Below are 15,408 nucleotides of genomic sequence, written 5' to 3' on the forward strand. Positions count from 1 at the left end.
ATGCAGAAAAAAATTGTGATTTTTTTTTTGGCATTTTACCATTTACTGGACTTAATTTTTTTGGCACAAAAGCCCTCTTTTAGGATTTTGGTTTTTTGGCACAAAAACCCTCTTTAAGGATTTTGGGGGTAAGTTTTGGAAAGCTTGTAAGTCCACACCTTTCTTATTTGGTTTATACATCCATTAGAGGTCTAGCAGCGATATTAAGTGACGTACAATTTCAAAATGACATGCTTATATATACAAAAAAAATGAATGCATAGTGTGATTGCTGCTGCTGGTGAGCTGATATCACAATCATTGATTACACTTGTTTTAAAATAACCTGTTATATAATGTTATGGATGAGTAGTAGAATTGGCTAGGTGTTTGCCCCCTGGGAATACTGATACAGTGTATTGAACATGTGTAGCTGTTTTTAAACGAACATTAATGTTCGGTTATTGCAATCAAGAACTGGACTGAGAAATATGACCATATTTGGTAACCACATTCACCAATACGCCATCTACTGTCTTTTTCAATGAAATATGGCTGCCCCCATGGCCTTACGCTTCAAATAATTTACTTGCAAAAACACAAAAACATCGTCGTTTTATGTAGTAGTTTTACCGAAAATGTTGAAATGTATTCAGTAGATGTTTTCAAGATGCATACGATTTGAGAAATACATAACGCTAGCGAAATGTGAAGACTAAATGAACCTGAACTTTGCGAATCAACTCCAGGTCAATATATTTATGTAAACAACTATTGCGCAGGCGCATTCGTCTCCGTATCTCATTCCAAAACGGCTGACATTATAGCATAGGTCTGCAAATATGTCCGCGATTTACTTAAATGTGTAATATATATATACTAGAATGTTGCCTCATTATCAACTAAGTGTGTATTTCTATAATTTAGAGAAAGAAATATATCAATAATGGCATACGAGACGATACATTGTATAATACATAGGCTACCGTACGTGTTTGCGAGAAAGAACTGTACATATGTAGGCCTATAGGCTTACAATATTAGGTGGCATTTGTGGTCAGGGTGACTGGTCATAGCGTTAACGTTGTCATCGATTTCCAAATACCATTTTCCTTTGACGAAAACGACCAATAAATCAAATGCAAATGATAATATCGTGTGGATTGCTTGTTGTAGGCGATACTTGGAACGTATTTACTGTTGAAAGGGAGGTAACTGCAAGATTACGGAAATCAAACGTTAAACCAATTTGATTGGTCGATTCTTCAATGACTTTGGCATGGGGTTTACAATCGAAGTGACGGATAACTACGGGAATATTCAGATGATAATTTATGGATACATGTGGTTGGCAGTTGTTGTCATGTTTAGAATGAACAATTATATAGCTTGTTTTTTATTTCGGCAAAGACGAGAATATTTACTGAAACGGACCACAGGTGAAGCGGACTTGGAAATACCGAAACGAAGAAAAATGGGGCTTAATTATAATATAAATGGGCATTATTTCCAGAGTATTGACCTAAATATAAAAATTATGTTCTTCAATGCCCAATTGTGTCATATGTAAAATATTAGAGGTTTATTTGACAGAATTTTCAATTAATTTTTCATTTGCGAATTGTGGCCCGATTGTCGTTAGACATGGCCGATAGTGGACCCAAAATCGATATTTTTACGAGAGAATGGACCCAATATAGTAATCTTTGGTGTGTGTATAGAGACCATATGATTTTTTTTCATTTACCTGGAAGTATTTTGAAATAATTAGCAAAATACTGAATTCACGACCAAATTTTCGATTGTGCAAACTACCGAGACGGTGTTAAGTTCATATTAAGTTACCGTTTTTTTAAGAGAATGGACCCTAATTATCGTTCTTTGATATGCAACTAAGACATTTCTAAAAGATGAGGGTTTTAAATGATCTTGAAGTGTTTGAATTGATTTTTTAAATCCTCGCTATTTTGCATTCAGATTGTCAACAATCTGATCGCGTAAGGTGTGAGTAAATTGTTATTTTTTTAAAGCCGGAAAACGGAAATCCGGATTATCTAAAAACAAGTGCAAAAATACTTGTGATATTCACTTAATTTGATATTCAGCCATTAATTGTTATTTGTAGTTTTATAACTTCTGATATATTGTGATTGATTCTCTATATAATATTGCTGTGGAACTTGTGTTATTTTTCAAACAAATTCATTTTAATAATTTGTTAATTTAGAATTTTCATCAAGTCATGATCAAGACATGAAATTCTCACTACACCATACTTCAAACACGGAGTAATCAATGAATTGATAAATTGAAAATTGAAGTCAAGCAAATGAGTTGATATTTACCTTAAATAATTTTTCAATATACAACAAATGTTCTGATGACTATTTTTGCCATGCTGTTACAAGATTTCAGTTACAATTCTAAAATTGAATTAGTATTTAATATATGTTATCCTGTCAATATCCACAAAGCGAGTGTAGTCTACTGTACTCAAAGTCATGCCAGTAGATAGCGGTACATATACTTACTGCTTACATCTAGTGCTTACTTGTGTGAACTATAAATCAATAACGAAATATTCAAGTCATAGATCATTCTCTTTTAAAGATATTGATTTCAGGTCCATTTTTGGTAATTCAAATATGACGGCAATCAGGCCTCGAATGGCGAATGATTAAAAAATTTTAAATACTTCTCGGTCAAATAAACCCCTAATATTTTACATATGATTATTTTTGACATTGGAGAACATATAATTGTGTCCTTTCTCTAAGCACTGGTAGAAAGTACAGAATAGAGCTTTATAAATATATTCTCAAAATTACTAATTACCCCGATTAATATAATATTTTACATAAACCTCCCTTGACTGAAGGTGAACTTAAACTTGCAAATCTCCTGTGTCATTCCAATTTTGATATATGTAAATATATACACGTACGGTATATATATAGATATAGATATGGAATGCTTCACAAATTTGCATACAGTTATGGAATCTTATAACACCCCCAAAAATGTTCTCTCCACATAAAGGTGTGATTTGTGCAATTACATTGCTGAACTGTGTGGTTCAGTATGATTGGATGATCAACATTGGAAAGGGACAATAAATAGGGAATGTGTCGTCCCATCGAATGGACTGTTATCTTTGTGATCAGGTTTGAAGTTGAAAATGAAGCTTGAAGTTTTCTTTTCCTGTTTGCTGAATTATTCGATGAAGATAGTCTTTATCTGGTTGTTATTCTTTATCACATTGTTTACCATTTGAAGTGCCATACATGCTTGAGTACAGTTTCAATAGGATACATTCCTAATCCAGGCCTTGATTAGCAGCTCTAGTTTTGGTTTTCAGTAATTCTTTGTGTTTTTCATCATATTAAGTTGAAATATGCCGAACTAACGATGGAACTAGACTAAATTTAGTGCATATTAGAAGTTGGCATCAATAAGGTCACAGAGTCCTGGCTGTATTATAACTGCATGATGATGCCTTCCCGCAAGAAAGAAGACATATTTAATTTTCATCCATCCAAGATAGATCAACAAACTTCCAATTTCAATTAGGACCTTACAGAAACATGCATGTGTACAATCATATCAGAACAGCTGCAAACATTTAAAATTATTTACAATTAATTCCTAAACAAATATCAGTAAATTTATCAACTTTAAACTTAGAAGATTACTGATTTTGCATTAAACAATAATGTTCGTTTACAGTACTTACAGTACTTTGATTTTGGTTTTTGACAGGCTGAAGAGGATTTCTGGCAAATTCCATGGAAAGTTCACAATGAAACCAACAACACCATTGCTTGTAAGTATATGACTGCACAAGTTCAAAATGATTTTTTTTAATTTTTTAAAGTATTGGTCAATATAATTTCAAAAGAATTTTCTTTCCAAAGCAAATTTAATATATCATGAAAAAATAGATTAAATATATACAATGAAAAAGGCAGATTTATTATGTAATGAAAGGTACTAATAGAAAGAACCTCTGTTTATACTTTCAGCAATAAAAGACAAGATTGATGAGTTTAATGACTTGGTAAATCCTCTGGTTGATTCCTTATCTTCCGTTAGATCCTCTGTAAGTATCAGATAATTAAAATAACTTTATCTGGTCCTTTGATGCATGTAAACAAAACAACATGAAAAAAAAACAACAAAAAAACAAACAAACTTGTACATTAAATAATAACATTTCTAATAAATAAAAATAGAGCAAAATATGAACTACAATATAAATAAAGACCCTTGAAAAATGACAAGGAGAATCAGAACATGCTGGTGTTCTAAAGCGGTATTGCTTCATCAGTTACATCTGCCTTGTAAATCTTTGGCTGGTTTCACATCTTCAAAATCAGAATAAAGGTCGTAACAACAAGCACAATTTAAACAAATTTTGCTTCATTTTATGCAAGAAAATGTATTCTTTCGAATTGAGATCAAGATATTGACTAAAAAATCCCATGGTCTTCATCAACCTACATCTGTCAAAACCTGCTGATTTCTCTGACAGCAGTTTTTATTAAACAATCATAATTTTTCATGCTTTCTTATTGGCTAAAATACTTGTCACATGTCACATGATTCCTTATAAAAAGTCTGATAGCATGGTTTTATTGACCTGAATAAATGTCAACCTCAGACTTCATCCTCCATCAATTTAACATTTTTTTTCATGTTTACAAACCCATGTATCAACATTATCAAAAGGCTATAATTGTATAATAACTGTCACAGATATTATGATATTTTTGGAACAAGTTGTTGACTATCATCAGTAAAAATGGTAGGCAAAGGAATAAGGGATGTTATTATTTAGATAATGAATAATAATTATCATGAATAAATAATGGAATCTTGGAGCACTAGCTACCCGTATATCTTTTCTGAATGTTTCAAATTGAAAAAAAAAAAAATCTCTTTTTTCCAATCAGGTTTTGTCATCTCTTGATACTGATTCTTTGCTGAAGGATTTCTCATCTCAAATGACAACAGCCAAAACATTTAACCAGTACAGGTAAGCTGGCTAGCTATTACCTTAAGTAAATATTATGCTATGGAGGATAACAAATAAGGGCTGCAAAAAAAAAAAAAAAATCCTTGTATTGTGTACATGTACTGGAGAAATGTGGCTTATTGCAATGTATGATTTGAATAAATCATTATCCTTCTGTTGATGGTCCCAGCAGTCTGACCAGGAGTCCTCATATTCCAGGGTGGATATTTTGCTGGAATAGCCCAAAACAGAAAATATGGCTGAACATTCAGAAGACACAGCACAATCACATGTAAACATGGGACTATGGATGATATAATAACATACTACAAAGTAACCGGCCTTCAACTTTGTCACAACAAATAAAGGGTAACAAATCCAGGACACAACAACCAAGTATACAACACAGTAAGCTAGCTGTACTATAGAGGGTAACACATCCAGGACATAACAACCAAGTATACTACACAGTAAGCTAGCTGTACTATAGAGGGTAACACATCCAGGACATAACAACCAAGTATACTACACAGTAAGGTAGCTGTACTATAGAGGGTAACACATCCAGGACACAACAACTAAGTATACTACACAGTAAGCTAGCTGTACTATAGAGGGGTAACACATCCAGACACAACAACCAAGTATACTACACAGTAAGCTAGCTGTACTATAGAGGGTAACACATCCAGACACAACAACCAAGTATACTACACAGTAAGCTAGCTGTACTATAGAGGGTAACACATCCAGACATAACAACCAAGTATACTACACAGTAAGCTAGCTGTACTATAGAGGGTAACACATCCAGACACAACAACCAAGTATACTACACAGTAAGCTAGCTGTACTATAGGGTAACACATCCAGGACATAACAACCAAGTATACTACACAGTAAGCTAGCTGTACTACAGAGGGTAACACATCCAGGACACAACAACCAAGTATACTACACAGTAAGCTAGCTGTACTATAGAGGGTAACACATCCAGGACATAACAACTAAGTATACAGCACAGTAAGCTAGCTGTACTATAGAGGGTAACACATCGAGGACACAACAACCAAGTATACTACACAGTAAGCTAGCTGTACTATAGAGGGTAACACATCCAGGACACAACAACTAAGTATACTACACAGTAAGCTAGCTGTACTATAGAGGGTAACACATCCAGGACACAACAACCAAGTATACTACACAGTAAGCTAGCTGTACTATAGAGGGTAACACATCCAGGACATAACAACTAAGTATACAGCACAGTAAGCCAGCTGTACTATAGAGGGTAACACATCCAGGACATAACAACCAAGTATACTACACAGTAAGCTAGCTGTACTATAGAGGGTAACACATCCAGGACACAACAACCAAGTAAACTACACAGTAAGCTAGCTGTACTATAGAGGGTAACACATCCAGGACATAACAACCAAGTATACTACACAGTAAGCTAGCTGTACTATAGAGGGGTAACACATCCAGGACATAACAACCAAGTATACTACACAGTAAGCTAGCTGTACTATAGAGGGTAACACATCCAGGACACAACAACCAAGTATACTATACAGTACGCTAGCTGTACTATAGAGGGTAACACATCCAGGACACAACAACCAAGTATACTACACAGTAAGCTAGCTGTACTATAGAGGGTAACACATCCAGGACACAACAACCAAGTATACTACACAGTAAGCTAGCTGTACTATAGAGGGTAACACATCCAGACACAACAACCAAGTATACTACACAGTAAGCTAGCTGTACTATAGAGGGTAACACATCCAGGACACAACAACTAAGTATACTACACAGTAAGCTAGCTGTACTATAGAGGGTAACACATCCAGACACAACAACCAAGTATACTACACAGTAAGCTAGCTGTACTATAGGGTAACACATCCAGGACACAACAACCAAGTATACTACACAGTAAGCTAGCTGTACTATAGGGTAACACATCCAGACACAACAACCAAGTATACTACACAGTAAGCTAGCTGTACTATAGAGGGTAACACATCCAGGACACAACAACCAAGTATACTACACAGTAAGCTAGCTGTACTATAGAGGGTAACACATCCAGGACACAACAACCAAGTATACTACACAGTAAGCTAGCTGTACTATAGAGGGTCACACATCCAGGACACAACAACCAAGTATACTACACAGTAAGCTAGCTGTACTATAGAGGGTAACACATCCAGGACATAACTAAGTATACTACACAGTAAGCTAGCTGTACTATAGAGGGTAACACATCCAGGACACAACAACCAAGTATACTACACAGTAAGCTAGCTGTACTATAGAGGGTAACACATCCAGGACACAACAACCAAGTATACTACACAGTAAGCTAGCTGTACTATAGAGGGTAACACATCCAGGACACAACAACCAAGTATACTACACAGTAAGCTAGCTGTACTATAGAGGGTAACACATCCAGGACACAACAACCAAGTATACTACACAGTAAGCTAGCTGTACTATAGAGGGTAACACATCCAGACACAACAACCAAGTATACTACACAGTAAGCTAGCTGTACTATAGAGGGTAACACATCCAGGACACAACAACCAAGTATACTACACAGTAAGCTAGCTGTACTATAGAGGGTAACACATCCAGACACAACAACCAAGTATACTACACAGTAAGCTAGCTGTACTATAGAGGGTAACACATCCAGGACACAACAACCAAGTATACTACACAGTAAGGTAGCTGTTCTATAGAGGGTAACACATCCAGGATATAACAACCAAGTATACTACACAGTAAGCTAGCTGTACTATAGAGGGGTAACACATCCAGGACACAACAACCAAGTATACTACACAGTAAGCTAGCTGTACTATAGAGGGTAACACATCCAGACACAACAACCAAGTATACTACACAGTAAGCTACATGTAGCTGTACTATAGAGGGTAACACATCCAGGACACAACAACCAAGTATACTACACAGTAAGCTAGCTGTACTATAGAGGGTAACACATCCAGGACATAACTAAGTATACTACACAGTAAGCTAGCTGTACTATAGAGGGTAACACATCCAGGACACAACAACCAAGTATACTGCACAGTAAGCTAGCTGTACTATAGAGGGGTAACACATCCAGGACACAACAACCAAGTATACTACACAGTAAGCTAGCTGTACTATAGAGGGTAACACATCCAGGACATAACAACCAAGTATACTACACAGTAAGCTAGCTGTACTATTATTTTCCATGAAAATCCCATGACAATCCCATGAACCCATGAAAACACACCATTATTTCTTGTTTGAAATGTTTTCATGGTCATGACACTCTACCCATTAATTATATAATCTCTGCATAACCATTACTTAAGCATTAAAAATGATAAGTATGGCCATTAAACATACATTAATGGCCCTTACCAAGTACAGTAAGCTAGCTGACTAAAACTTTGAAGAGATGACATTATAGAGCCGTAGAGATAATAAAGCAGACATTACTAGGAGTTAACTAGAGGACAATTATACAAAACACAGCCACTATATATACATGTACAGGGCTAATTACTGAACCTAGCCTAGTTTCCTCTGGTCAAAAGACCAGCCTGGTATACAGTACAGGGTTAACTACTGTGATAGGTGAGTTTCCTCTGGCCCTGACACTTGCAGCCTCTTTTGTTGGGGCCAGATGAAACTCCAGCTAAGGACAATTATATAGAGCACATCCACTTTTAAAAAGAAAGTCTGGGACTAGAAGATGAATTGATATGTTACACATGTACAGTACATGTGACTTATATAGAGCACTTCTAATTTTAAAAAGAAAGTCTGGGACTAGAAGATGAATAAATATGTTACACATTACAGTACATGTGACTTATATTAACAGGTGGTATGGAGGTATTGGTCTGGCCTGCATTGTTCTCCTTATTGTCGTCCTACAACTGCTGGGCCTTGTCTTTGCTTTGATTGGCTATGATTCCAAGATTGATCCAACACAACGAGGATGCATGTCCAACTCTGGAGGAGAAATGTTCATGGCGTAAATATTTTCGTTAACTGAATTTGTTAAAAAAGGGGTGAAAAAACCCAAAAACTTTAAACTTTAAATTTCTTTTACACATAAATCGTTATTTATTCTGTTTCAACAATGATTTGATTCCTGCATTATCATATAATAGCTCTTGAATAACTTGCAACTCATTTTTGAAAAAAAAAAATCTACTGTGACGCAGGAGTTGAACAGAACTATTCTCCCATTTCTAACAATGGTCACCACAATATGGTTTGCATAATCTGGCCATCAGTCTGTTGGTGAATATATGTCATTTTGTGTAAAGGTATTTTATAATTACTGAGTGTTGGATACTAAAACTAGGTCTCATGCCCCACAAAATATAATATATCATCTGGGCACATGTTGTTTCACTGACTCATGTTTGTGTTACAGGTCTGTTGGATTTGTCTTCATCTTTTCGTCACTTCTGATGCTGTTGACCACCCTGACTTACCTTATTGGAGCCCCATTGGAGAGGTTTGTCTGTCAGCCACTCACAGACTCAGATATGGCAGACCTAGACAGGGTGTGTATACAGTTCAACTGGTAATATAAAACATTGAACAAAATATTAGGACATTACCATGTTTAAATAACTGCTCTGCGATTTCTTAGAGCTTGACACCCTGGTTCAGTGTGACAATTTATATGTTGGATTCATGTGTTAACAGATTAACTAGATATTCAATAATCTATATGATTGCACATTTAACATACAAAATTTAGCTGTAATCTTATTTTCTCCATTTTTTGTATGTGAAGCTTTGTACTAAATTATAAATGTGATATATACATTTCCTTTATGTTATATATAATTAATTCTAGCAATTAAATTGGGTGCACTAATTCATCAAAGCACTTATCTGTTAAATCTGGGAATGCACTAAAATTAGAGGGAGCTTAAATGATAAGTATGTTTACAGTATTGAAGTTTCACTATTTTGATATTTAAAGTTACTGTATAAACTATAATTAACTGCTTTGCTGTAGCTGGTTGATGAGGTTGCCTACAAACAGATGTATGGTGGAACTGGATCTATACTGGGAAAGATGCTCTACAGTAATTCTACCTATGATATACCTGTCTCTGGATTTCTCAAGTAAGATTCATGTGGAATATTGAGATACATGTATTTAAACCATATGAGAGTTCATAATTTACCGACATTTGTATGCAGTTTGTCTTGATAATCTTTACCAATAACAAAGAGGCCCAGACACATAGTAATACTGGGCCTGTAGGAGACATAATACTGGGCCTGTAGCATGCTGGGGTAAAGTGCTACCAAGTTTGTTCAAATTCATGACCTTGACCTTCATTCAAGGTCACAAGGATCAAATAAGCTAAAATCTTTAAACAGCTCGATCTCAATAACCAAGAGTCCCAGGGAGTTGATATTGGGTCTGAAGCATGCTAGGGTGAAGGGCTATCAAGTTTATTCAAATAAATGACCTTGACCTTCATTCAAGGTCACAAGGATCAAATAAGCTAAAATCTTTAAACAGCTCGATCTCAATAACCAAGAGTCCCAGGGAGTTGATATTGGGTCTGAAGTATGCTAGGGTGAAGGGCTATCAAGTTTATTCAAATAAATGACCTTGACCTTCATTCAAGGTCACAGTGGTCAAATAGGCTAAAATATTTAAGAGACTTCTTCTCAATAAGCAAGAGGCCCAGGAAGTTGATATTGGGTCTGCAACATGCTGGGGTGAAGATCGAGCTAGTAAATTTGTTCAAATTAATGACCTTTACTGTACCTTCATTCAAGGTCACAGGGGTCATATTGGCTGAAATCTTTAAAAGACTTTTTCTCAATAAGCAAGAGTCCCAGGGAGTTGATATTGGGTCTGTAACATGCTGGGGTGAAGTGCTACCAAGTTTGTTCAAGTGAATGACCTTGACCTACATTCAAGGTCACAGGGGTCAAATAGGCTGAAATCTTTAAACGACTAATTTTCAATAACCAAGAGTCTGAGGGAGTTGATATTGGGTCTGTAGCATGCTTGAGTGAAGGGCTACCAAGTTTGTTCAAATGAAAGACCTTGACTTTTCAAGGTGAGAGCAGTCAAATAGGCTAAAATATTTCCATGACACATTTTCATTAACTCAAAGGTCCAGAGACCTTATATTTGGCTTGTAGCATTCTTGGATGAAGGCTAGTAACTTTGTTCAAATAAATGACCTTGATCATAATTTAAGTTTGAAAGAGTTAAATTGGCCAAAATTTTTAAAAGACACACCTTTTCAAATAACTGCGAGGGCGCCCCAAGATCTAATATTCTGTCTCTGATACACTTGTTCTAAATTATGTTTATGTATGAAAAGGATCACTGGATAGCAGGTGAGTGATTCGGGCCCATTGGGCCCTTGTTACAAATTATTTTAGTACATTACACATATTTTCATGAAATGTTTCATGTTTAATACATTCCTACACTAGAATCATACATATATGAATACACTAATTTTTCAGGGATTGTCAAGCTAGTAAGACTGTGTACAGTGCATTAAAAGCCGACACTTATGTCAACACATCTCAGATAGATAACTATAGAACGGTAAGTACTTACAAAATAAGGGATGTATTTCCTAGCATCTACCAGGTAATTCATTGATTACATGCATCTGATTCATGAACTATAATTTGAATTTTGTACATTTGAATTTTGCACATTTGAAATTTCACTACTTTGAGCATGTCATTGGTAACTCAAAGACTGGTAATATAGAGACAATGAGAAGAAAACGCAGGATAAAGTAAATATATTATATATTATACAATACATAATATATATGGAAAAATATTTCAACAACAGAGATCATGCAAACATCTACATGTATTTTATGATATAATTATTGAATACAGGATGAATTCTTTAAGTGCATAATTACATTTATTGATGTATCTGGCAGCTTACTGAATAATGTCTACTATTAAAACTGATACCAATGATTCCTTATATCGCCATTACGGTTAACATTTCTTTAACTGATGATCTCTTTCATGTGATATTTTGTATTTAGGAATTTGACATCCAGTCGGAACTTAATAAGATTGATGAATCAGTTGACTTTACAAGTATTTCAATACTGACTCCGTCGCTGCTGTCTGACCTGCAGGACACACAATCAGCTGTGGATGTTGATTTTGCTTCCTATGGAACAGAGGTACTTTACATAGCAACAGTTTTTATTGTTCTGTAAGATTAAGCATAAAGAACAATGTTTTAGTTAAATAGATGAAGAATTCTAAATAAACACCTGAATCAATTAAATGGAAATTTTGTATTTTCGATTTGACTGAACCATTTTAATTCATAAAGATTATCAATTTCAGTTACGGACAGTTTGTGGTACAATAAAACAGCTAGGCTATAATTACAGGTGTTCCTGTATCCATTCATGGCAATGTGTGAGCTTTCAAAAATGAATGATTGAACTGTAATATTGACATGAACTTCTAGAGCATGGTCCTCAATAAAACTATAAACATTTAGCATTGTATTTAATCATTATTTAGAATTTAATTTGAACCCTTACACTATATTTACTTAAATGTTTAATTTCCTTTCCATAAAATGTAGCTCAACAAAGATCTTACATCAACTAATTTGACAACATTTGCCGACAGCTTGAGAACGTTGGCAACTACAGCTGGAGCTAACGGAGACACCACATCACAAGTGAGATACAATTATATATGTTTATAACTTAGATATGTTGTACTAGCTCTTGCAAAACGTGTGCAATTGCGTGTACTGTACAGAGTGTATATCAGAGATATATTGCCCATAGGTTTTGTGCCTTGTGACCATACAGTAATACTGGCAAAGTAATTGCATGGAAAATAACTACATATGACTTCTTATGATTCTTTTTACATATACTTCTTTTGTATACAGCGTATCAAGAGAAAAATAACATGTCAAATACAGTTGTTTAAACATCGAAAGTCGTTTCTGTTTTTTAGAACAACTTGAACAACCATGCTGACACACTGGATCAAATACAGAGCACAGAAGTAGCAGCTTTAAATGAGGCTGTGGTATGTATTTAACCATCAGCATACAGTTAACAAATTAACATTATCACACTATTAGCTCGCCATGACAAAGTCCAGTGGAACATTTTTTGTTTACCCTGGTGTCTGCATTGTCAGCATCTGTAGATAGCTGGGTTAAAGTTTTTATGAAATAGTGTTGTGTCAATACCAAAATAAGGAAACAGCTTACTTATTTGACATGTGTGTTCCTTATGACGAGACCTTTCCATTGGTACTATAGCAAACCTTCTGACCTAGACCATGACCTTTGACCTATTTCAAATATGCAATGTATAGTGAGAGCAATTATTTATGCTGACTCACTATCTGTCTTACAAAGTCTTAGCAACAGAATTCTGGAAAATATCTCTGTAGAAAAAATACTAACTTTGTACTGCATAATCTTGTCTCAAATTGTCATATTGTAGTTTGCTAGGTTCCTGGACATACAGAATACTTCTCAATGAAAAAGCAGATTATGCCACAAAAGTGGCATTATCACTAGTACTTCCACCAACCAATTTTCGACTTCATTCTACCAATTTAAGATGTTTGTAACAAAACGTTTATTGTCACAGTGGCTAAATGAATGGAATCAATTAATATATAGACAATAATTACACTAAATTAAAGCAAAAATTGATGAATCGTCTCCTTGCTAAAGAGACCATTACCGAGACCAGGTTAACGAATTCCTAACAGCATAGCAAGTTGAAAGGTTTCAGATCTGTTAGTAGATACAAAATTTTGAACAATCTGAAAGATGTTCAGGTCTGAATCAGAAGATTTAAGTAACCATAGCCACTTTTTCATTTAAAACTAATAGTGAGTGCACCAACATATATTTACATTTTTGTGTTTCATTTGTTTGATGTCGTTTCGTGTTTTGTCCAATTTACTCATAATTTTTACTCACCATTCTTGGCCCTAATTTCCTTTATAGTGTTGATGGACTGTTAAGAACTTGTCTGGAAGCTGACATTTTAACAATACATATAATACAATGTATGTATTGTTAAAAGTTTTCTAATTGTTTGGTGGATTTGATAATAAATTTTTATTGTGACATTAAAATCTTTTTATATGAGTGATATATATTTTTTCTCATTCTTGTTTAGGCCAATCTTACTACTGACTTGAACAACATGGAAGCAACTGTCAATGGCACATCAGTAAGTATATATGTAGAGTTCTTTTACCTTGTTTGATAAGAAGTTGTCTTTATTTCACAAGTAATTTTTTTTAAATATAATTATGTTCTTACTTTAAAATACATAAATGACAGATGAAATTATTTTATGCCTGGTGATATAAAAAATCCCTGCCTATAGTACTGCTAATTAGTCCCCTGCCGTTTGAAAAACGGGGGGACTATAGGTTTACCCTCCGTCCGTCCGTCCGTCCGTCCGTCCGTCTGTCCGTCCGTCTGTCTGTCTGTCACGCAATAGTTGTCCGGACAACTCCTTCTAAAGTACTGCTCCGATTTTAATGAAACTTGGTATACATGATCAGTATAACATGTACATTCCGTGTAGTTGTGCATCCCACATTTTCTTTTTCGAAAAACCAATTTTCAAAATGGCCGCCGACTTCTCATTGGTTGAGGCTTGTCCGGACAACTCCTTCTAAAGTGCTACTCCGATTTTAATGAAACTTGGTATACATGATCAGTACAACATGTTGTTGTGCATCCCACATTTTTTTTCTTCAAAAATTCATTTTTCAAAATGGCCGCCGACTTCTCATTGGTTGAGACTTGTCCGGACAACTCCTCCTAAATTACTACTCCGATTTTAACGAAACTTAATATACATGATCAGTATAACATATAATTGTGCATCCCACATTTTTTTGTTCAAAAATTCATTTTTCAAAATGGCTGCCGGCTTCTCATTGGTTGAGGCTTGTCCGGACAACTCCTCCTAAAGGACAACTCCGATTTTAACGAAACTTGGTATTCATGATCAGTATAACATGTAGTTGTGCATCCTACATTTTTTTTTCAAAAATTCATTTTTCAAAATGGATGCTGGCTTCTCATTGGTTGAGGCTTGTCCGGACAACTCCTCCTAAAGTTCTACTCCGATTTTAACGAAACTAGGTATTCATGATCAGTATAACATGTAGTTGTGCATCCCTACATTTTCTTTTCCCCGAAAAACCAATTTTCAAAATGGCCGCCCGACTTCTCATTGGTTGAGGCGTGTCCGGACAATCCTAAAGTAATACTCCGATTTTAACGAAACTTGGTATACGTGATCGGTATAACACGTATAGCTTAAAAAATGGAA

The 15,408-nt window shown here is 35.1% G+C and overlaps 1 protein-coding gene across 5 annotated transcripts in view; it reads left to right on the top strand.

Moving 5' to 3' along the window:
* Positions 1 to 15,408, top strand: part of LOC117339438 (prominin-1-A-like) — a 53,633-nt gene that overhangs the window by 25,762 nt on the left and 12,463 nt on the right. For all 5 annotated transcript variants that reach the window (XM_033901013.1, XM_033901015.1, XM_033901016.1 and 2 more), the window contains exons 10-20: positions 3,739 to 3,802; positions 4,002 to 4,078; positions 4,932 to 5,014; positions 8,907 to 9,059; positions 9,468 to 9,600; positions 10,065 to 10,174; positions 11,549 to 11,633; positions 12,100 to 12,243; positions 12,660 to 12,758; positions 13,046 to 13,120; positions 14,236 to 14,289. In XM_033901013.1, the coding sequence (XP_033756904.1) occupies positions 3,739 to 3,802; positions 4,002 to 4,078; positions 4,932 to 5,014; positions 8,907 to 9,059; positions 9,468 to 9,600; positions 10,065 to 10,174; positions 11,549 to 11,633; positions 12,100 to 12,243; positions 12,660 to 12,758; positions 13,046 to 13,120; positions 14,236 to 14,289 (1,077 nt within the window). The remainder of the gene's footprint in view (positions 1 to 3,738; positions 3,803 to 4,001; positions 4,079 to 4,931; positions 5,015 to 8,906; positions 9,060 to 9,467; positions 9,601 to 10,064; positions 10,175 to 11,548; positions 11,634 to 12,099; positions 12,244 to 12,659; positions 12,759 to 13,045; positions 13,121 to 14,235; positions 14,290 to 15,408) is intronic.

This window comes from Pecten maximus, chromosome 12 (genome assembly GCF_902652985.1).
Source record: "Pecten maximus chromosome 12, xPecMax1.1, whole genome shotgun sequence".
In the NCBI taxonomy this organism is placed as follows: Eukaryota; Metazoa; Mollusca; class Bivalvia; order Pectinida; family Pectinidae; genus Pecten; species Pecten maximus.